The sequence below is a fragment of the Scophthalmus maximus genome, chromosome 1 (genome assembly GCF_022379125.1).
Source record: "Scophthalmus maximus strain ysfricsl-2021 chromosome 1, ASM2237912v1, whole genome shotgun sequence".
Taxonomy (NCBI): Eukaryota; Metazoa; Chordata; class Actinopteri; order Pleuronectiformes; family Scophthalmidae; genus Scophthalmus; species Scophthalmus maximus.
Window position 1 is genome coordinate 13126485 of NC_061515.1, and position 23005 is coordinate 13149489.

The following is a 23005-nucleotide window of genomic DNA, read 5'->3' on the forward strand; positions in this document are numbered from 1 at the left end:
TGACGTCACTGAATCTCAGCCAATCAGCACAATAAGAGATAAAAGGTCTTTTATCTGATTAAAAGGTATTTTTAACTGTTGATCTGCCGAGTTATAGGACAAGGCAATTAGCATTTAGAAGTCTGTTTGAAGTCAAAATATTTTCCTGCAAAATACATAAGCAATGAAAATGAGCTTGGAGAAAGAGTCTGAAACAAAAAAGTTAACTCTACTCCACAGCGATGCCACCACCTACCAAATAATGGGCTTTATTGGAGAGGGACATTTTGGTAGAGTCGCCAAATGTGTCAACTTAGTCACGGGCAAGGTAGTGGCATTAAAAATCCACAAAAAGAATGAAAATACAATCATTCAAAGGGAATTGGAGATGTTGGAAAAAGTCAGGGCTCATGACCCTGACGGAAACAACATCGTAAAACTCCTTGACAATTTCAGGTTCTGTAATCTCTCTTGTCTGGCCTTTGAAATGCTGGATAGAAGCCTTCGGGACCTGATGAAAGAGAATGACTTGACGCCGCTGAGTCTCAATGAAATTCGCCCTGTGACCCAACAGCTACTGGTTGCGTTTGAAGTGCTGAAGAACATTGGCATCATCCACACGGACCTGAAACCTGACAACATAATGCTTGTCAATCACTGGGATCAGCCGTTCAAAATCAAGCTGATCGACTTTGGTCTGGCTCGTCCAGTGTGCGCATTGAAGGCTGGAATGGTCATGCAGCCGATTCCATACAGGGCTCCAGAAGTCGTCTTGGGACTCCCCTTGTCAGAAGCTATTGATATGTGGGGAATCGGCTGTGTCATGGCATTTATGTACTTTGGCAAAAACCTCTTCCCAGTCAACAGTGAATATAATTTGGTAGAAGCTCTAGTCCGCTTGCTGGGACAGCCAAATTATCACCAGATATTTTTGGGAAAGTACAGCTGGAGGTATTTCATCATGGAAAGGAGGCACAACGGAGAAGAACAGTGCAGACTAAAGACACCACAGGAGTACATGGATAGAACTGGTTTTCAATCAAAAGTTTCCAAGATGGCTTTTGACTGTTTGAATTTGGAGGATTTAGTAAAGAAATGCCCAGAAAAACGCAAAGATGTTGAGTACGAAGATAGGATTGCATTTTTAGACCTCCTGAAATGTTGTCTGCATCTGCATGCCCAGAAGAGAATTTGTCCCAGGGAAGCCCTCAATCACCGTTTTACAACAATGTCCCACATGTTAGAGCCACGCCTACAAAGACACAGCCCTTCAGTTCATGAATGATTTGTCCATGTATTATCGGGATGAATCAATTCCCTAGATCTTGAGAACTCCAGCGCTGAAGATTCCAACAGAGAAAGTGGTTATGAAGCTGATCTCGAGGTCTCCAGTGATTCCGACATTGAAAGTCTACATTTGTATTTTCAGACACAAAGACTTTCCATTGGGAAATATTAAATATAGGTTAAAGCTGTATATTTTACTGGTAGCAGTTGTGGTCATGACAATGCAGTGCCAAGTGTCTTATGATAAGTGGTTTGGTGCTAAAGACCACTCACTCACACTTTTAATTGGACACTGCACTATTAATAATAATAGTATTGATAATTATAATAATAATAATGATGATGATGTTGGGGCTGCACGGTGGCGTAGTGGTTAGCACTTTCGCCTCCCCCCGTGACCCTTAAATTGATTAAGCGGTAGACGATGGATGATGATGATAATGATCATCCATTCCATCATCCTCTCTCTGATTCCATTTTCATCTTTCTATTGAGTTTTTGCCAAATTGCCAAAGGGAAGCCCCTCAAAAACTGCTTCCTGTTTCTTGGTCAATAATGCATCAACATGCCAACCTAAAAATTGTTGGGTGGCACTATGACCGAGACTGAAATTTGGTTTAGGAGTGTTTAGGCCCAGACTCATCACACCTGTGAAATTTCCGAAAGCTCTGATGATTTGGGATTGAATTTCAACAGTTTCTGTTTCCACAGCTTGTATGTGTATTAGCAGCAGCACTGAAACCTGCGGTGGCCCGGAAATGCAAATCACAACCAACAAATGGCAAATCCAAAAAACACAACGGCAAATAAGAAAACACAACAACAAACACAAATACAACAGAAAATATAAATATACAACGGCAAATAAGAAAATACAAGGACAAGTCACAAAAGACAATGACACCTCAAAATTGGCCTGTACATGACTCTCATTTGGTAAAAAATCCCCCTGTGTGAATCCATTTACAGTAAAAAAGAATGGAATGAAATAAAAATATAGAAATTTTATTTGGCTATGTGTGGAGCTTTTAAACTGCATCACATGGTCTTGAGCAGCAGATGGAGTTCACTCCATTGTAGCTGATACATTGATACATGGCATATTTATGTATTTAATGTGTTAAATACATTATTCTACATATGAAATGTACTATATAGGCCAAATTTACTTTTTTATAAGTTTTGGCTATGACGCCTGTGATATTTACATTTTCATAAATACATAATTAGCCCCAGAACCCAGGTCCTCCTTGTACATGGGTTCAGGCGGATTTTCTGGGCTGATCTGAATCACGCGCCTGGAGTCAGATCATTCCAAGTAACCCGTCGCTTGTATTTGGTCGGGGACTCGAGCAAATCCGATCCCAGACCAGTGTCTGCGGACACTCGCTGCCACTGGTAAACAAAGGGCGCGCAATTGTCCCAACTCTAGCGCGAGACTGCCGCACAGCCACCTGCTGCAGCTCTCCTATTGGCTGGTCTACACGTCCGCGACTTTTCACCCCGCCTCTCGTCTTTTAACATTGGTTAATGCCGGAAATTGTGGCGTTGCTGCCGACGCCATTCGTCGCCGCACCCGTTCTGTGCCCGTCTGGGGGCGGGAGGCTCCCGTCGCATTCACGAGGCGGGACTAACCGCTCGGGTGTAGATTTTGATTGGAGTATTTTCTCTCTGAGGCCCGACTGAGAAACATCCCTGGCACCTGGTTGGTCCGCTGGCAGGAAGCCGTGCGCCGGGACTGAAGCCGTCGCCGTGCCCCCACTGCTCTCCCTCTGTTTTATTCTCAGTGTGTGCGGCTTCGCTGGGAGAGCGGTGCAATGATAAAAGCCGCATATGCGGCAGGCTATACACCTATCAGGCAGGAAAATACCCGAGAAACAGCCTCGTCCCGGTTCTCCCCGCAACGCAGCCTTACCCACGACTCATAGCGGAACCTGAAGGTGAGGGATTCAATTGCCTTTACCCTAATCCAACTCGCAAATAGCCGATGTGATATCCCGAACGTGTCATATTTCAGCGGAGCCTGCTAACCTCGCTCGGTTCGTCTGAACGCGGCGGCACAAACGCCTAAACACGAAACCTCGCTGGGACCGGAGCCGTTTGCTGGCTCGATCTTTTTGAACGCCTTCGAAGAGAGAAGACCGGCAGTCGAGAGGAACCGGCCGCCCGATGGCCACAGTGTGAAGGATTTTGACGCATATAGTCGTAAGGTGTATGCCTGCTGTGAGCTTTGTGTCACAGCATTATCGGTAGATATTATTATAAAACCTAGCTGATATTCCCAGTGCCAGTGGCTTGGTCTTGTGGCTGCCGCACACGTACGAGGCTCCACAGTCAATTGAGGGCTGGAGCCCGTGCGATTGTTCGCGTCTTGTGTTGAAGGTGTGGTTGGTGCTCCGTCAGTTTTTGTGCCGGAGCGGCGCTCCCGCAAATGCAGGTGATCCTTTTTTTAGGTGTCACGCCGCAGCCACGCTGCTCCGCTGCTGTGACTTATTACAACCGGTGTGGCTTCTTCATAATGTGTCACCTGGCCTCCCCACGGTCCGTTACCTTTGCGCAGATGCCACAGTATCATCACCGATGCAATGATGCCGCTAAGCGATAAGGGGAAAAAAAAAAGCTGAAGAAAAAGGCGTTTCCAGCTTCACACACACACACACACACACACACACACACACACACACACACACACACACTACCCTGCACCCACGAATTAATTAATAAATAATGAATTGATCTCTCACACACACACACACACACACACAGTGAGTGACCTCAGTTAAAGCTCAGCAGGTATTGTCTGAGGGCAGCTGCTCAGTGTTAAGGGTGTTGCTATGGAGGAGCAGCCAGATTTTGGCAGATCCAGCTGCCTCAGGGCGAGTTTGTTGGTCAGTCCAGGCTGTACTGCGACAACCTGTGTGTGTGTGTGTGTGTGTGTGTGTGTGTGTGTGTGTGTGTGTGTAAAGATTTCGCTCTAGTGGGAATCATTGGCATCATCGATGGGACGCTGCAGGAACATACGCTGCAACTTCAATGGTTGATGAGCGTAGACCTCGTCCAGATCTCCTTGCCTACGACGATCGAGAAACTGTATTGTTGAGTTGTACGAGACAAAGGAGTCGGCCTATCATATGCTAATAGGAAAGAGAGCTGGTGGTTTATGACTACGATAGGAGGAGGTTGGCAATGTTGTTCAATTTTCTTCCTGTCATCAGATCCCATTAGAAGAGCCAAGCAAGACCCGAGCCTGACAGAGCTTATTGCTCAGTGCCGTAGACCTTCAGTGCTGTCCAAAAATTGCAAACATCAGTGCCACACCGTTGCACTGGGTGATGTTTTCCTTCGTTTCCACGAGCATGGGTACATGTCGATTATTCTCATGTCCAAGATACACTTTCCTGGTGAGGTACATACTCAGTACAACAAATAAGTCTGCAGCAACAACAATCATGCACTACCCCCTTCTTTCACGACTTAGCCCTGTTTGAGTAGTATTTTTTCTAAAAGCTACAGTGGACAGCTGTTTGAGAAAATGAATGGTAAAAACTATATATCTGTGACCTGTTTTCAATTATTAATGTCTTCAAAACTAATTGGCTTGAGGCTCAGCCCTTTTGACAAGGTGGGGAAGTGGGAAATAATTGACAGTGGGACCAACCATCTCTCCGTGGGATTTGTGTACAGTGAGGCAAAAAATAGAGATATACTTTGGGATCACCCCTTTTTTTCCACACTGAGTGACTGGGTGGCGGCGGCTTCTTTTGTCAACACGTTTACTCCACACCCAGAGCCGTGTAGGAGTAACAGGTATGGTAACGGCAGAGTTGCAGACCAGGCCCTGTCATGAACAGACAAAGAGGAAAATACTGAGACTGATGCATAGCAGGAATCAGGACTGATGACATACCTGCTGAGGCATGGAGACGCCTAACGCCTAACAAACACACTCCACACAGGCCGGTAGAAGAAGCCTGCATTGACATTTGCTGGAGCTTCGTTTGTCTTCTGCGAATTAAAATATTCCTCAAAATGTGTGTATGATATTATCATTTAGGGTTCGGTGTGTATCTTCAGTCTTTATATCAGTATCAGTCACTGTTAAAGGGTCAGTGTAGTTCGTCTTGAACAACTCAGTGGAAAAGTTTCACAGTCACGAGTTTCTCCTTCTCTCCACTAAGTGAACTTTCTCATAGAATTACTGCTGTGCATGATTTCTCAGTTGTCAAGGCAAATCTGGAAACACCCTGTCGTAGTATTACAGTCACCCTGATTGGAGATTGCTTCATGTTTCAGTGTAGTAACCACTTTTATCTACAGTCACCTCCTCTCTCACATGATATCAGCCCCTGAGGGTGAATCAGCATTTTAGCTCCACTGTGTCCACTAGTCCTCAGTAGAAGGCCTGGTCGGAGTTGTATCTCTGCTGAGGCCTGTAGTAGAAGGATGCTTCTTTTTCTTTCTGTTAACAATAGATCAAGTCCAGTCTCATCCTTCCTCTTCACTGCTGTCCCACCCTTTCCTCCCCCCTCGCCATCCCTCCCCCTCTCACTGTCATGTCAGTTTACTCAGTCGATTGATGTATCTTGTTGTTTCTCCATCCCTCCATCTCTCCACTCCTCCACCCACAGATCTCTCTCACTCTGCCTTTCTTCCATCCCTTGTCTTCTCCTTGATTTGATGTGCCTTTCAATTAGGCTATCCCTGGCCCAGTCTCGGCTGGATATGGTCTGCCTGCCACTTGCGTGCTACTACTGCTTTTCCTATACGTGCGGGTGTGTAATGCGCTGACACAGACTCACATCAGTGTCACTGTCTGATAGTCCTTTACATCATTCACGATGCTCCAGTTTTCAGCCTTCCACTTGAGAAGGAGTAGTGGCTCGACACAAACTTACTTTTTACTGTCCCCCTTTTAAAAAAAATCTCCTCTCTTCTTTCCTCATCTAGTGCCAGTAGTACCATGTCCAGGCCAACGGGGGGTGGTGTCAACGATGTCACCCGCTTCCTGTCATTGGGGGCGGCGCCGCCAGGGTCTCCCACCTCCAACGCCTCGTTCTCCGCTGCCAGCCAGGCCGACTGGGCAGCAAAGAGGCTGGTGTGGGTGCCATCGGAGAAGCATGGCTTTGAAGTAAGCTGGTGTTGTTCACTCAGAAGAGAAATGTGTGACCTTATGGCCTTTTGTTTCCAACAAGCACCAACATCTGCTCGAGAAACTAGTGGATTTAAAGAGATTAAACAAGTTGAAATTCAGAGTTTAACGGCAGTTTACTTTTCACATCTCTTTTTCTGACTATCTCACTATTAACCCTCAGGTAAATTATTAGCCCAGAGTATGTGCCTTCCACTGAAGGGTGTGTCAAAACAGGTGGGGCAAAGCAGTACATGGTGTGTGTATTTATATGTATGCTATCATGTTAATTAGGTTGTTTTTTTAATCCTCATGACGCCGCAATTTTTCAAATGCTTTTGCTCGTCCGGTTAGATTTTTTTAAATGCCCTGTGATGCTCTCTAACACATTTGGGTCTAATGAGTATCACAAGACCATTGTCATAATAATAATAGGTTCCACTTTGTCTTAGCGCTTGTGTAATGCACATTTCAAGTTTTCATTGGTGAATACTGCAGGATGTGATGTATGAATTTGAAGTCCTATCTCTAAGCCTCCCTCTCTCTGCTGGACTGGTTTCATAGCGAGCTCTATGAATAGAACAATACTCTCCTTCAGCCTCCTAATGTTAAAGAGGCCGTTGCAAAGACACTGTCTTCATTTTACACTCATGATCTGAGAATGGCACTGTTGGACAAAAACACACACAGAACAAACACAAGTATACACTATATACACACAAAGACACGCAGGCTCTTATCCAGCTTCACATTCTGAGTATGTAGTGTTCAATCTGTGACTAATGTACACCCACATGCACGCAACACACATACACATATAGTACTTTGTGTGTTTGTGTGCATGTCAAGTAGCAGAAACAATAAAGTGTGGCAAAGCAGAGTCCTGTGACCTGGTCAGACCCTGGATATGCTACTTCCTGTCCAACAAGCACAAGACCAACAGTGTGACAAAGGAGGTCATTGCTTCTATTTTCTGTCACAAGTTATCTTGGTCTGTTGCTCGTGCTTGAAAGATCACTGGCAGAGATTCTGCCAAACATAATCACCAATATAAATTCAATATTTTTGTTTCATAACGCAAAAAACACAGGCCAATTTTTTCATGCGTTATAGCCCAGCACCTACAAATCTACAGCACAGCCACAATTTTCCAAAGCAAACTGAAGCTCGACGGCTTCTAGGCAGCAACTAGCATCCATTATTTTCTGAGCAGAATGAAAATTGTCAGAATATTGAAACTTGCTTGTGTTTGGTAAACTGCCAAACAACAATTTATTTGTACATCAAGATGTTTTGAAATATGACATTTACACGATTCTTTTCAACACATACATTTTTATGTATTGATTAATTTAATCTTAACGGTAAAAGGAAAATTTGATGTTCTCTGTGGCAGATTAAAAGTTTTTTTCTTCATATTGGTCCTTTGTCTCCAATAATTTCTTTGTTAATATCTCTATGTTTCTGATCATAGTCGGCCAGTATTCGGGAGGAGCGGGGCGACGAGGTGGAGGTTGAGCTCACAGACAGCCAGCGGAAGTTGACCCTGTCCAGGGAGGAGGTGCAGCGGATGAACCCTCCTCGCTTCAGTAAAGTGGAGGACATGGCCGACCTCACCTGCCTCAACGAAGCCTCTGTGCTGCACAACCTGAGAGAAAGATACTACTCTGGTTTGATCTACGTGAGTCCACAAAACCGGGAAAGCATGAGAAGATGAACGCATACACACCGCAAAAATCTGATATGTGTCTCACACCAGTCCACCTGTAGTGATGAAGGGGGAGCAGTCTGTGAATACATACAGTGTCTGATGTTATGTGCATGCCTGTGTTGGCAGTCAGCTCCTCTGGCATTCGCTGTTTAACTGATATGGGGTGGTAAGAGAGAGGAGTCAGTTTACAAAGTTGCTCACAAGTGTGTGGTGGTAGTGGGGGCGTCTCTGGTTTCTGTGGCAGAACAGGGTTAGGAGGGTATGAAAAGGAGATATGATACTTATGTATATACTGAAGTATGTGCAAGTAAAATAGCGCATGTAGATAAATGCAGTTACCGCTTTATGTGATGAATGATGAAAGATGTAGCTGAGAGGAAAAGGTTAAGAGATGGACAGAGAGGAGCAGGATTGTTGGAATTGCTCAGAGACGGAGTGTTACAATATGCGATAAGATGAAGTGGTTTTATAATCATGACTTTCGCTGCAGTTGAAGAAAAGAAATTACAAGATTAGTAATGTTTGGGTGCGGCTGGGCACTGTGTAGAGAATGTGCCCATTGGCTGCCCTTCGATGAGTCACGATTGTTTCTTTTTAAATGAATCATACATTGGTAAATCCTAAAAGAAATGCTGCACTTATACAAATCTGGTGTGGGAATGTTTTTGTGCATTTTATGAGTGGGTGATGCAGACTTTTGTTATTGTGATTGTGTGTAATTACAAATATATGTTTTGATGTTATGTATGTTGCATATGGGTTAGTTTGTCACTTTAATTGTATCTTATTTTTAAATTCCTTCCTTCTAGAATGGTTGTATTGTACATTGCTAAACTGATATTAATCCTTGTGACAATTTCCACACCATCATTACCTAACTCTGAATGTTTGCATAAGGTGTTCCGTTTAGCCTATGCCACAATAAGTAGTCAGGGAGAACCTGCGTGCCAACCTGCGTTATATTTTGAATCCAGAAAAACACAGAACTGTGTTCTGGGCTTGAGATCACTATTGATTCTCTGCCTTAGTTTTTACTGAAGCGACAGTTCAGTGAGATTACTCTTCACCTGCAGGCGAGTCACCCACAGCAGCAGATTAGAGACAATCTCCTGGAATCTGGCTCCGGTCACCTAGACCAAATGAACAAAAATGCAGAAATAATGTCCATATTCAAAAACAGATGGCTTACATGAAAACATTTTGAGTGTATACTTACCCCTTAAAAACAGAACCACAAGTAAATGAGACAGCAGTATTTGGCCTGGATCGATATCCTAAATAAAAGTCTCCATGTATATGTACTGAAGATGAGGTCTAGCAAATCTCTCCATTCTGTGTTTTTTCCAGACATATTCAGGATTGTTCTGCGTGGTGGTGAACCCTTACAAGAACCTGCCTGTCTACACAGAGTCCATAGTGGAGATGTACCGGGGCAAAAAACGCCACGAGATGCCCCCGCACATCTACGCCATATCAGAAGCTGCCTATCGCAGCATGCTACAAGGTACTCGAAACTATCTGTGACCTCTGACCCCTGACTAACTTTGACACCATAGCCAACCCCATACATCTGCTATCAGCTCAGCTGGCCTGGAATGTGGTGCTAAATCTCGCCTGTGATCTTTGATCGCTAAGCCACACCGTGAACGCAATTTGCAGGTGTGGTATGTTCTTATCCCTTCAAAAAAAAAGCAAAAAATAGGTAAGAGAGTATTTTTCCCAACAGACAATTCCAGGTGTGGCACTCCTTTCAATCATGCCATTGAATATTTGTTGTGGTAATCATAGTACCCACATAATATGCTAGTGACGACAATGCAGGACAGGTATTTTCTAGGCCCTACCTGTCACGTTGAGTGAATGAAACGAGGCAGAAAATTCCCAGCAACCGTTTAAAAGCAGTCAAGGGTTGATTGAGCAATGCCTCTGCCTCAGGGTGTCTTCCTGAGATAACAGGACAGGCCAGATGAGACTCTGTGTCTCATCTGCCCCCCCCCCCCCCCCCCCCCCCCCCAGCATAGGCTCTAGGTGTGTTGCCACAGTGATTGAACCTGTAGGACCAGTATGAATTCTTCCAGACTGAACGCATGGGAATCAGACAACAGACAATGTCCACCCAGTGAATACCAAGCATCGTGTGGTCTGGCAGCCCGGAGAGACCAGTTCAGCTGGTGACCTGCTTCTCTCCACAGTAATATGTAGTGAAAGAGTGAGATGGAGTGAGACAGTCGGAAATTAGGCCAGTGTGACGCCACCGCTGCTTTCACATAATGTATTAAACATCAAAATGTGAGGTGTGAGGTCCAACAGGGGCATCCAGGGCACCTCGTGCCTGGTAATGGGGATGGAGGCTCAGTCTCTGTCTGTCTGTCTGTCTGTCGGGTTGTAACCTGTTGTTGACTGGGTGCGGGTGTCAACGTTGGGAAAGGGATTGTATACATGATGTAATTTAATTCCAGTATGACTTCAAAAACGTTTTTTTCTTTCACAGACAGAGAAGATCAGGCGATCCTCTGCACGTGAGTAGCATTCAGTCAGTGTGTGTGTGTGTGTGTGTGTGTGTGTGTGTGTGTGTGTGTGTGTGTGTGTGTGTGTGTGTGTGTGTGTGTGTGTGTGTGTGTGTGTGTGTGTGTGTGTGTGTGTGTGTGTGTGTGTGTGTGTGTGTGTGCGCGTCTGGGTGTGTCTCTGTGTGTGTGTGTGTGTGTGTGTGTTTGTAATTTGCCATGAGGGAAATTTCTGTAGGGGTTAGAGTGAGTGTCTAGATCTCTGGAGTGTTTGTGCATTCGTTTTATGGTATGTGCTAGTTCCTGCATGCAAGTTATGTATTTGATTGAAATATATTATTCAGATTTCAAGCAAATGTGGACCAAAACAGATTTTTTTTATTCATGCTGCGTAGATCTGACATATATTTTTCACTTGTGTAAAGAGGGATGACCAAAGACATTGTGATAACAGTGCATGTCGTTTGTGTGTTAGGCATTGAGATAACAGGGCATCACAAATGTTAATTTGTTGGCAACGATACTGGGTTTCACAATGAGCCCTTTACAGCTGAATTCAGTGAGTCACACAAACTTCAGATCGGAGCAAAACATCAGAACTGAGCTTTAAGGCCTGTTTTATGAATAAAGGTCCCGTCTGTCTTGACCCATCATCTGTTTGCCTGAGGGCCCGCCGTCCGTCTCCGGTTCCCCCTGCATCAGTTTCAACGTGTATGTGGGACGAGGTGTCTGCTTCTTTTAGATCTTTTACAGCTGCTATTTTTGCTCCATTCTCCCTCATTCTTCTCCAAGAGCAACAGTATTGACACAGTCTGTGTCCTCTGCACCTGCTTTCTATTTAGATCTGTGGCTTTGAATGCACTGCAAGGGCTCTGTTCATGGGTGTAACAAGTTTGGACACTTTCTGTGTGTTCCCTATATATATATATGTATATATATATATATATACATATATATATGTATATTTTTTTTTACACCATGTGTTTGAGATTACCATTTTGGGAAGAGAATTGTATTTATTGTGTACACGTGTGTCCCTTACTTGGTTTTGTATGTATGTGTGTGTTCCAGTGGCGAATCTGGAGCTGGGAAAACTGAGAACACTAAGAAAGTCATCCAATATTTGGCTCACGTTGCCTCCTCCCATAAGAGTGGCACTCCTGGTAGGAACAAGGATGCTGCGCAGGTACGTCTAGAGTACCATCTGACACCACATGAGTAAGAATAACAGAAGAGCTGGAAAGCCGGAAAAATGACATATGACGAGGAGAAGGGGCCTTCTAGGGACATTAATATTGTAAGGAGGGAAATGACAGGAAAGATGGTGAAGGTGAACAGAGAAAGGAAAAGTAATATAAAGTAGGATGATTCTAAGTAGAAGACAAGCAAAGGTTTTTTTCACATTATTGCAATGCACAGGAGATAATAGATTGTTTAATAAAATGACAAAAGAATATTGAATTAAATTAGTGAATCACCAGTTCATGTAATAACGCTTCAAAAGCTGCATGTCAACCCTCTTAACAGGGTTAGGGTTCATCAGATCCCTGTTACAGTTGTTTCAGCTTGTTGCCCTTGACATGTTCCTTCCCATGGCAGTTTTTCTTTTAACCAATATACTGAATTTAGGCATAATGTCAAATGTATGTAATCGTTGTTAATTCCTTCTAATAGAGCTGGTTAACATTATGATTATTATTTGGTTTCTGTCGGAGCAACTCTGTACTTATGGCACAAACAAGAGAGTGGTATCGATCTTCTCATAGAGTATATGTCTCAGAAAGACAGAACAAAATTGTGCAGGTTCCTTCAACCTAATATGGCCTAGTTTAAAGTGGTTGCTCTCTACAATCCACTGTTTCTTCTCTAACCAAATCACAATTTACTGACCCTGCATCACTTTTCTTTTTTCATCTATTTATCCATGATGACTGATCTTATAATTACTATGTCATGTGTTTTCCTGCAGATACAGCTAAGTCTGTCTCATCTCACCTTAAGAGTTGGGTTATCTCTGTCAGCCAGATCTCTCTTTTTCCTCATCATTATTTCTGAGCTACCTTCCTTCCAGCACTTGTTTCCCCCCCCTCACTCTCTTCTCTCTGCATTTCCCTCCTCTCCTTCCTGCATGCTCAGATGGATGGCTCTCGGTCCTTAACAAGAGGCAGCACTATGGTGAACAGGGTGAGTTCCCTCTGTCCTTCCACTTGCTTCTCTTCCCTCCGTTTTTTCTCCACGATGATCCTGACTAACTCAGCAGAGTAACCTCAAACTACCGATGTGACTCCACATAACTGTCGAGCCTTTTACTGTCTAGTACATAAGGTTTTACTTTTTTGTATTCCTTTGTTGTTGTTATTGTTGTCTTATTTGTCTTTTTTTTTTGTATATCCCATTCATATGTTTACCCTTCCACCCATTCTTCTCCCCCTCCCCCAAAACTTCATTTTGTCTCCCACAATTCGTCAGAGTTTACAATATGTGAGTATGAAAGTATTTGGACAAATTGTGGTGTATTCATTTGAGATTGGATTTTGTTGATCTGAAACTTTCTTCTAGAGCCAATATGATTCCTCGTATTACGTCACGAGAATCGAACTTAATCGAAGAATTCCCTGGTTTGGGGTGCTCTAGTTTTGTCTGGTTTCATTCTCTTCTTCTGGTGTTACCTATAGTTTCCCATTCCCAGTGACTTGTAAATGTCCTCAGGTATTTGTGGAACTGTGAGACAGGTGGTTTTGTGTTAATGCAGTTGAATGAACAGGTTTGGGAGTGGGTGTGGCTGTGGCTGTTTTTTTGCACGTACGTGTGTGTGTAACAAGGAACACTTAAACGTGTGGTTTTGTCAATGTGTCCAATGTACACATTGCTTGCTACCGGTTTCGCCACTGCAAAAACTGCTGATCTCTTGCTCTGTGTGTGTTTGTGTATGTCTGCTTTTAGCGATTGCTATTACAGTATAACTCCCCTCCCAACAGTATCTCCCTTGACACCTGTCAGTGGCTGCTGCTGCTGCTGCTGTATAGACGGCTGCTGCACTGGTAATGCGTCCACTGCAGTAATGCATTGCAGCTAGCTCGGATCAGCCAACATGCAGCTTGCGTGTGACGTTGGCATCTAAAGCTGCAGTTTCCCTCGTGGCCCTGCAACAGTGGTTCTCAACTGACTCGTGTTAGTTGGTTTCGAGAGATTATCTTTTGATAAGTTAAGACTTTAAATTTTAATAAGTTGAACGTGAAACATGATTGATTACCTCATTATTGATTGCTTAACGTAATGGGGGCCCAATTACTCTTACTGACGTTGAGAATCATTTGTTGCGGGGTCTGGCAGTGGTTTGCATTGCGGATGCTATTTTGGGCCCTAAAATGCACCAGTTTGTTTCACTGCTCTTCAAAAATGAGTCATGCATTTATTTCATTTTTTTACATAACAGATCAATGGTTGGTCCACAGACAGCAGGCTTAAATGGTGCATTTTAGTAGATAGTCCCTATGGAAGTCTATTGTTGAGCCTCTGTATCTCAGTAGTATTGTGAAGCTGATCTGAAGTCACCTGTGTTTCTTAGGGCGAGCTGGAGAGGCAGCTGCTGCAGGCCAACCCCATACTGGAGGCCTTTGGCAACGCAAAGACTGTCAAGAACGACAACTCTTCTAGATTTGTAAGAACTGTCTAGATTTATTAATTTTTTCATTTGCCCCTGAATATTTTTTAATTTCAATGTGTTATGTTTGAATGTTTATGGTCGCAATAAACGTCTCCTTCTTCAGGGTAAATTCATCCGCATTAATTTTGATGTGGCGGGTTACATTGTCGGTGCCAACATCGAGACCTGTATCCTTTTACACGTTGAATCCCTTGGTCTCTAGATCAGCATGAATAGCGACAAGGTTTTGTGTACTTAATTGTTTTGTTTATATCCTAATCTCAAAAGGTAAAATTGTGAGATAGATCAGAACTAATGAGAAACTGCACTACTATGCTATTCTTGGTTGTTCATGTCCATGACATATGAATCTAGACCTCCTTGAAAAGTCTCGGGCCACTCGTCAGGCCAAAGATGAAAGGACATTCCACATCTTTTACCAGATGTTGTGCGGAGCTTCAGATGAAACCAGAGGTGAGCAAAAAAGACGGAGGTTGACCAAGTGTGATGTATGGCTATACAAACAAATTATACAGTGTATTACTCTTGTAATCATTGGTCAAGGAAAATAATATCCATGACATATTTACGTAGCTCTCTCAGTTTCACCTTTTGTCCTTCCTTCCTTAGCGGACCTGCTCTTAGGAACAGCTGATGAGTACCGCTTTCTCAGCGGAGGTTCCATCCCTGTTCCTGGTCAGAGCGATTCAGAGAACTTCACCCAGACCATGGACTCTATGGCCATAATGGGCTTCACCCCAGAAGAGTTACTGTGTAAGAGAGGGAAATGATACAGATGGGAGAAGGACAGAGAATAGTTTGCCTCTTGCATATTTCAGCCTTGCTATCAGTCATATTCCCTCTCCCTGTCTGACTTCTTCTCAGCCATGCTGAAGGTGATCTCCTCTGTGCTCCAGTTTGGCAATATTACCTTCATGAAGGAGAAGAACCACGACCAGGCGTCCATGCCTGATAACACGGCCGCTCAGAAACTGTGCCATCTTCTGGGCATCAACGTGCTAGAGTTCACTCGGGCCATCCTCACGCCCCGGATCAAAGTGGGTCGGGAGTACGTGCAGAAGGCCCAGACGAAAGAACAGGTACGATTTCCTAAGCTTAGATGTTCGTTTTTTACACGTGCAGATAAACAGACGAGTATCTGTGGAGTGGCGGTAGCTTGTCAGGGCCAGGTGTTACACCGCAGGTCTGCCTTTCTACTGAGACCTTTAGGCCCATTGCGGAAACGGCCACAGCTAATCTACCAATGATATGTTGAGTTCTTTCTGCCTGCTGAGGATGGCCATAATGTTTTGACCCCCCACCCGCCCATTGATGTGGCGGGAAATCTCCCATTGCCGGTGAGAGAGAGCGAGGCCAACCACAGTCTATGTAATTAATGGGAAACACTGGTATTTCTTCTTACAGGCTGACTTTGCTGTGGAGGCCTTGGGGAAGGCCACATATGAGCGTTTGTTCAGATGGCTGGTGCACAGGGTCAACAGAGCTCTGGACCGCAGACAGAGACAAGGGGCCTCCTTCATAGGGATCCTTGATATTGCTGGATTTGAGATCTTCCAGGTATGTTTATGTGTCGACAGTGAGATGTCCTCACAAGGATCAGACATACAAGTGTGTCTTTTATTAGTTTACTTTACTTGATGAAGTATTGACTCTTCGTTTGCTTTCCTGACTCCTTCCTCTGCAGCTAAACTCCTTTGAGCAGCTGTGCATTAACTACACCAATGAGAAGCTGCAGCAGCTCTTCAACCACACCATGTTCATTCTGGAGCAGGAGGAGTACCAGCGGGAGGGCATCGAGTGGAACTTCATCGACTTTGGCCTGGACCTACAGCCCTGCATCGATCTCATTGAGAAACCGGTACATACACACAGAAATGCAGTGTTTTTTTTAAAGAACTGTCGTTTTGAATTTTAAAATCAACATATTATGTCACAATAGATATATTTTTTTTTCCCCCCTGTCTTTGTCAGGCCCACCCGCCTGGTGTTCTGGCCCTGCTGGATGAAGAGTGTTGGTTCCCTCGGGCGACAGACCGCTCATTTGTGGAGAAGGTGTCTGCCGAACAAGGCAGCCATCCAAAATTCTTCAGGTCGAAGCAGCCGCGCGGGGAAGCTGACTTCTCTATCATTCACTATGCAGGAAAGGTGTGAAATTCATCTTTCTCGTTCAGGTGAACCATCCAACATAAAGGCACATCTCACCTTTTTTCTCCCCCGTCTGGCCTCTCTACTCTCAGGTGAACTATAAGGCAGATGATTGGTTGGTGAAGAACATGGATCCTCTGAACGACAACGTGGCGTCTCTGCTCCACCAGTCTTCTGATCATTTTGTCTCAGAACTCTGGAAGGAGGGTGAGGCTGGTTTACATACTTTCACTACTACTATATACAGTCACATTTTAACTCATGGTCTCCACAGATATTGTATGCAAAAAAATGTATATCAAATGCGGAATATTTCCATTTAACTTTATTTCTTAAGCAAGTTTCAAAATGTACTAACATGACTATAATTATTTCTCCTCTCTTTCTCTATCATGCGACAATGCTGTCTTTCCACCATCTCTTAATTTCGGCTCACCGCTTTGTTCTTCTTTCCTCTCGTTCTCCTTCCTTCTTGTTCTTTTCCTTTTCCCTCCTGTCCTTTTCTTTTGCTTCTCCACTGATTTGGTGCCCACTGCTCCTTCCCTCTCATCTCCCTGTCCTCTCCTTCTACCTTCATTAGATATCCAAACTCTTCCCCGTGTGTACTTTTTTGACTCCTATGCGACATTACAGGCTAATGGCTCCGACAGTAGGTTTTTCTCCTCCTCTGGGTGTCACGCTCGCTTTCCTCACTCCCACCTCTGCTCATGTTACTGTTTTGTTTTCTGTCTGCTCAGCTTTGATTGTAGTGTGCCATTTTGTGTCATTTTTTTTCCTCTTTAGTTGATATTTGTGCTGTGGTGTCGTGTGCTGCTTTATATTGTTAGTTCTTTTAGCATATTGCCAATGTGCTGTTAGCTCAGTTGCTCTCTTTTTGCTCTTTTACCATCTTTTGGCTTTTAGTGACAGTGCTGTGCTTGTGTGTTGTAGCTTTTTACATTTATTCAGAAGTAATTCACTTGGCTTTTGTAGAAATTTGCGTGTCAAGGTAGCAGCATGCTCTTGATTAGTCATAAAAGCCAAATTCAGCATCACATAACAGTTGTGTTGCACAACACTGACATGAAGAATTGCCACTGGGAGTCTTGTGGAAACCAATCATGTGCAAGCAGAAATGTGATCCTGAATCAGCTCTCGAGATGCAGCAACATATTGGCACACTACCCTTAAGAAATACTTAAATAATAACTTCAGTACTGGTCTAGGATGATCACCAATGCAGTTATTTGTCACTCAATACAACTGTCGAATCAGGAAAAGAAATTAAGAAATACATTAATCATGATGTTAGAAAGACCAACCTGTATTCATGCCTGTCTCGACATGTCCATAGTTATCAGGTTGAGCTGGAAAAGCTTAAGCTGTTGTGCACTTCAGTTGCACTGAGAATCTGTCACTATATTATCTTATTGATTGATATGGGTGAGAAAATGTCCTTTATTGGTTTTGGCTTCACTAAAACAAACCACTGCATCTCTAATGAGCTTCGCATCCACGGTTTACCGTCTGATATCATCTGTCAAGAGCCTTGATAGCAGATGTGAAATGTTTACATACCATCATTAAGCCATGGCATTCCCTCAGACACAACCATGCCAAATAAATCTAACCTAGCACTCACTTTCACTCTATTTAATCTGTAATTGCTGCTGAAACTGAGACGCTGCTCTCCGTGCTTTCGTCCAGTGGACAGGATTGTGGGTCTGGACCAGGTGTCGTCAGGAGAGAGCAGCGGGCCGGTCACGTTCGGAGCATCTGGGCTGAAGACCAAGAAGGGAATGTTTAGGACTGTTGGTCAGCTGTACAAGGAGTCTCTCACCAAGCTTATGGCCACACTGAGGAACACCAACCCCAACTTCCTCCGCTGTATCATCCCCAACCATGAGAAGAGGGTGAGGCCGTGTAAACAGGATGAGGGGGAGAAGGGGTAGGAGTGTGGAAGAAACCTGGTGTGAACTAGAAGAAATGTCTGACTTCTTCCTGTTTTTGTTTTACTCTTCTGCTTGTCTCCTTTCCCCCCCTTTCCTCTCTCCCAGGCTGGTAAGCTGTCTCCCAATTTGGTTTTGGACCAGCTGAGGTGTAATGGAGTTTTGGAGGGGATCCGTATCTGCAGACAAGGCTTCCCGAACCGCATCCCATTCCAGGAGTTCAGACAGAGGTGTGGCAAACAACAACAAGGGCATAATACTATTTTCAACACAGTTGGATGACAAATGAGCTAGCTTTCATAACCATTTGTCTGTTTTCTTCAAGCACTTTCTCTGGCACCTGCAAGTGACACTTTTTACATCCGGAGTCTCAGACACTTACAGAATCACACTTGTCTTCCAGATATGAGATCCTGACTCCTAACGCCATCCCTCGCACCTTCATGGATGGCAAACAGGCATCAGAACTCATGGTGAGTCATTTTTTCAGGAGCTGTAAACATATAGCATGGTGTTCGATTGACCAACCACTGAGACTCATGTCCTTGTGCAGATCAGTGCTTTGGAGCTCGATCACAACCTGTTCAGAGTTGGTCAGAGTAAAGTCTTCTTCAGAGCTGGAGTCCTCGCTCACCTGGAAGAGGAGAGAGACCTTAAGATCACTGACACCATCATACGCTTCCAGAGCGCCGCCAGAGGCTTCCTAGCACGCAAGTAAGAGTCTAACCAAAGAGTAAACGTTGACAGAGAGTGAGAGATACGATAGAAAGAAGTTTATTTGGTTTGTAAGCCATACTCTGCTATCTCACTCAAATTTGTTATTTGTAAAAAAAAAAGAAAAAAAAAGGTCCTCAACCAGTCAACATCACTCTTTTACAAAATTAGACTAAAGGGACAAGAGAAGGCAAACATCGAACACTGGCAGGGCTTAATTTTAAGGAGTGCTTGTTTGCTTGCTGCTGTTTAGGAGGTGGTTTTTTGTTTCGCTCTTCAAGGAGCATGAATATTTAATCTTTTTCAGCCGCTATCAGTGACTCAGGAATTGCAGCAGCATTGACAGGTTATTGGCACAGCTCATGGAAGCCTGTAAATGGCATAAGTTATAACGTTACCTACCTAATTAAAGGTAATTCAAAATGCAATATTCATAGATTCATTAATATTAATTCATGAAAAAAGGTGCTCTTTTGTCCCTAGTTAATGCGTGGAGGGAACAATCTGCCACTTTGAATCATTTTAGATATTACTAGAGATTTTTTTATTTTTTATTGTGATTTGATTATTTTTTTCTCAGAGCCTTTTTGAAGAAGCAGCAGCAGCTCAGTGCGATGAGAGTGATGCAGAGGAACTGTGCTGCTTACCTCAAACTCAGGAACTGGCAGTGGTGGCGGCTGTTCACTAAGGTAATGTGAACACAACTAAATCAAACCATAGACATGAAATGAACAGAGCAGATATCTATATAAAAGTGGAACTGCTGAAAGACTGACTTATTCCTCTATTTTACTTGAATGTATTTCGGTTACACTAAGGCAAAAATAATGTTGATTTAAATAGTTGTGCTAAAATGTAACACATCAAATATACATTCCACCTCACATTAAACATTTTATAATTAATAACCAAAACGGTTTGGGTATTAGGCACAATATGTTGGAAAATCCATGACAATCCATGACAAAGAAAATTAAGAATGACACCAGTCCGATTCATGAAATGAAATCACTAGATGCAGGAAAGGGGATTTCTTTCACATTGACCTCTGATGCTTGTTCTGGTCTTACCAGGTGAAGCCCCTGCTGCAGGTGACCCGTCAGGACGACGAGATCCAGGTAAGGGAAATTGAGCTCCAGAAGGCGAAGGACAATCTCACCCGAGTGGAGCTGGACTACACCGAGCTGGACAGGAAACACGCTCAGGTAAACAAAACTGTATTTTATTCAGCTGACTGTTCCCACCCTTTTCCACCTGTACTGAAATCCCAACGCTCTGACTTTGCTATGAATCAGTCGCTCACTGATCACTCCTCTTCCTCCTCTCTCTTGTCACGTCCTAGCTGATGGAGGAGAAGTCCGTGCTGGCTGACCAGCTGCAGGCGGAGGCGGAGCTGTTTGCAGAGGCGGAGGAGATGAGAGCCAGGCTGGCCAATCGGAAACAGGAGCTGGAGGAGGTGCTCGGCGAGCTGGAGAGTCGACTGGAGGAAGAGGAGGAGAGGGGTGTGCAGTTGACCAATGAGAAGAAGAAGATGCAGCAGAATGTACAGGTAAAGAGGGATATACAGTTCGTAATTCGTAAAAGTGACATGAAAACAAGTACTTTGAATGTAGATTTTTATCCTCGTCTTGTTTGCCCCTGACCTGACATACCTCTTACATCACTTCCTTCTGTCTTCAGGACCTGGAGGAGCAGTTAGAGGAGGAGGAAACTGCCCGACAGCGCCTCCTGCTGGAGAAGGTTACCTTGGAGACCAAAGTGAAAAGTTTCGAAACCGACCTGCTGAATACAGTGGAGCAGAAAGACCGACTCAGCAAGGTGGGCATCGCATTACAAATGTTTGAGTGTGTGTTTGAGTGTGGCATTAACATTCCTATTCCAGTTTCATAACCCTGCGCAATATCATTGTCATCTTTCTCTGAGCAGGAGAAGAAACAGCTTGAGGAGCGTCTGAGTGAGGTCACTGACCAGCTCACTGAGGAAGAGGAGAAAAGCAAAAGCCTGAACAAACTAAAAAACAAACAGGAGGCCGTCATCGCCGACTTAGAGGGTAACTTCTGTCCTACTGTCATTCTACAGGCAATCTGCAAGTGTGATGTAACTGAGTCTTTTATGTAGTGATATGAGTCTTGTTGATGTAGTACAGTGTCCTCCTGTGCTGGCATTGAAATGTATTTTGATATATGTTTTATAAGTTTGAAATGATTCATTATTATTGATTATTGTTACGTTTTTTTCAAAGAATTTGAAGTATCTAATTATTGTGAAAATTGGTATCTCAACATTTAGCTTAAAAAATAATTGACTATAATCCTTTTATTTGACTGCTTTACTTTATTATAGAAAGAAAATTATCAATCTTATCATTTGTAGTCATAATTCCTCAGTAGTTAACTGGTGGATATACAACTTTATCTGAATGTTGTCAATATAGAAATGCTGTGATCTGATTGGTGATTGCTTCACTGTGTGCAGAGCGCCTGAAGCGCGAGGAGCAGGGTCGCTTGGAGCAGGACAAGTGGAAGAGGAGGATGGAGAGCGAGTCAGTGGAGACCCAGGAGCAGCTGTCAGACCTGGGCATGATGTCCGCCGAGCTGAAGGGAAGTCTGGCTCAGAAGGAAAAGGAAATCACCACCTTACAGGGCCGGTAAGACACGCTAGGACGTATAATAATAACAAAATAACACAAAAAGGGACAGTTTGGGAATTTTTACACAATGACATCCATTCATCTCTTGCTGTTTCTGTTAGGCTGGAGGAAGAGGGTGCTCGCCGTGCTGAAGCTCAGAGGGCATTAAGGGAGGCCATGTCCCAGGTGTCTGAGCTAAAGGAGGAAGTGGAGAATGAGCGAGGGATGAGAGAAAGGGCAGAGAAGCAGAGGCGAGACCTGGGGGAGGAGTTGGAGGCTTTGAGAACTGAGCTGGAGGACACTTTGGACACCACAGCTGCCCAGCAGGAGCTAAGGTAATGATGCAGTAATTATCACGAATTTAGAGTTCGGAATTGAAAAGGTCATATTTCTTATTTCTGTTGTTGAATCAAGACTGAAAAAGAAAGTATAACAAAAGTGCAAAATGAGAGAAAATGGTTGTTGAATATTTTTAACCGAATCTGTCCTCTTACATCTGTGCAGGTCCCGTCGAGAGGCAGAGCTAAATGAGCTCCAGCGATGTGTTGAAGACGAAACCCGTCGCCATGAGGCCCAGCTATCAGAGCTCCGAGTCAAACACAGTGCTGCCATAGACAACCTCCAGGAACAGCTCGACAACAGCAAGAGAGTACGAGAATCGCCTCTACTTAAGAACGCATATTTGTGTAAACGCGCACGCTCACTCATCACACGTTTTCCATATTCTCTTTCAGTCACGTCAGTCCCTGGAGAAGGCCAAGGCCACGCTAGAGGAAGAGAGGCTGAATTTGTCCTCGGAGCTGAAGAGTCTCCAAGCGAGCCGCACAGAGAGCGAGAGAGGTCGTAAGAGGGCTGACGGTCAGCTGCAGGAGCTCGGCGCCCGGCTGGCTCAGGCTGACAGAGAGAGGGAGGAGAAGGAGGAGCGAGTGCACAAACTACAGGTGCGACAGAATTTGAAAGGCGCTGACATTGAATCATTATTTTCCAATGAGTATATTTGTAAAATTTTTGGGGTGAAAGCAGATTCTTGTGTTGCAGACACGAGATTCTTTCATATTCTATTTTCTGTTGATAAATGTATCTTTTTGTCCTACTCTGTCTCTTTCAGTGTGAGATTGAGTCTCTCTCCGGCAGTTTGTCCACTTTTGACACCAAATCCCTTCGGCTCTCCAAAGAGGTCAGCAGCCTGGAGAGCCAGCTACATGACGCAAAGGTAATAAAAAAACAACTGAAACACAAACATTAGACACAAGGTGGGGTCAGGTGTGATGTTGAACTTTGGCTTTTGTACAGACAGTAGCAATAGTTTGCAT

At 44.0% G+C, this 23005-nt stretch overlaps 2 protein-coding genes across 8 annotated transcripts in view; both read left to right on the plus strand.

Moving 5' to 3' along the window:
• The first annotated feature begins 63 nt into the window (after positions 1–63).
• On the plus strand, positions 64–1655 carry LOC118310971 (homeodomain-interacting protein kinase 1-like). Its single transcript, XM_035634418.2, has 2 exons — positions 64–1089; positions 1134–1655. Exons 1-2 carry the CDS (start codon positions 164–166, stop codon positions 1258–1260), a joined length of 1053 nt encoding a protein of 350 aa, XP_035490311.1. The 5' UTR covers positions 64–163; the 3' UTR covers positions 1261–1655.
• Positions 1656–3053: 1398 nt separating this feature from the next.
• The window catches only part of myh14 (myosin, heavy chain 14, non-muscle), a 28829-nt gene continuing 8877 nt past the window's right edge, over positions 3054–23005 (plus strand). For 2 of the 7 annotated variants that reach the window (XM_035634190.2, XM_035634208.2), the window contains exons 1-32: positions 3054–3206; positions 6214–6394; positions 7869–8075; positions 9453–9609; positions 10597–10624; positions 11681–11795; positions 12746–12793; positions 13079–13090; positions 14178–14270; positions 14380–14443; positions 14631–14729; positions 14886–15029; positions 15141–15355; positions 15681–15833; positions 15961–16134; positions 16248–16421; positions 16514–16628; positions 17002–17070; positions 18108–18313; positions 18458–18579; positions 18753–18822; positions 18903–19063; positions 19644–19752; positions 20137–20268; positions 20406–20612; positions 20744–20881; positions 20990–21113; positions 21539–21710; positions 21815–22027; positions 22197–22341; positions 22427–22633; positions 22801–22905. In XM_035634190.2, the coding sequence (XP_035490083.2) occupies positions 6227–6394; positions 7869–8075; positions 9453–9609; positions 10597–10624; positions 11681–11795; positions 12746–12793; positions 13079–13090; positions 14178–14270; positions 14380–14443; positions 14631–14729; positions 14886–15029; positions 15141–15355; positions 15681–15833; positions 15961–16134; positions 16248–16421; positions 16514–16628; positions 17002–17070; positions 18108–18313; positions 18458–18579; positions 18753–18822; positions 18903–19063; positions 19644–19752; positions 20137–20268; positions 20406–20612; positions 20744–20881; positions 20990–21113; positions 21539–21710; positions 21815–22027; positions 22197–22341; positions 22427–22633; positions 22801–22905 (4146 nt within the window). In that variant the 5' untranslated portion in view covers positions 3054–3206; positions 6214–6226. The remainder of the gene's footprint in view (positions 3207–6213; positions 6395–7868; positions 8076–9452; positions 9610–10596; positions 10625–11680; positions 11796–12745; positions 12794–13078; positions 13091–14177; positions 14271–14379; positions 14444–14630; positions 14730–14885; positions 15030–15140; positions 15356–15680; positions 15834–15960; positions 16135–16247; positions 16422–16513; positions 16629–17001; positions 17071–18107; positions 18314–18457; positions 18580–18752; positions 18823–18902; positions 19064–19643; positions 19753–20136; positions 20269–20405; positions 20613–20743; positions 20882–20989; positions 21114–21538; positions 21711–21814; positions 22028–22196; positions 22342–22426; positions 22634–22800; positions 22906–23005) is intronic. The other 5 variants (XM_035634229.2, XM_035634198.2, XM_035634217.2 and 2 more) reach the window with 5 other exon arrangements.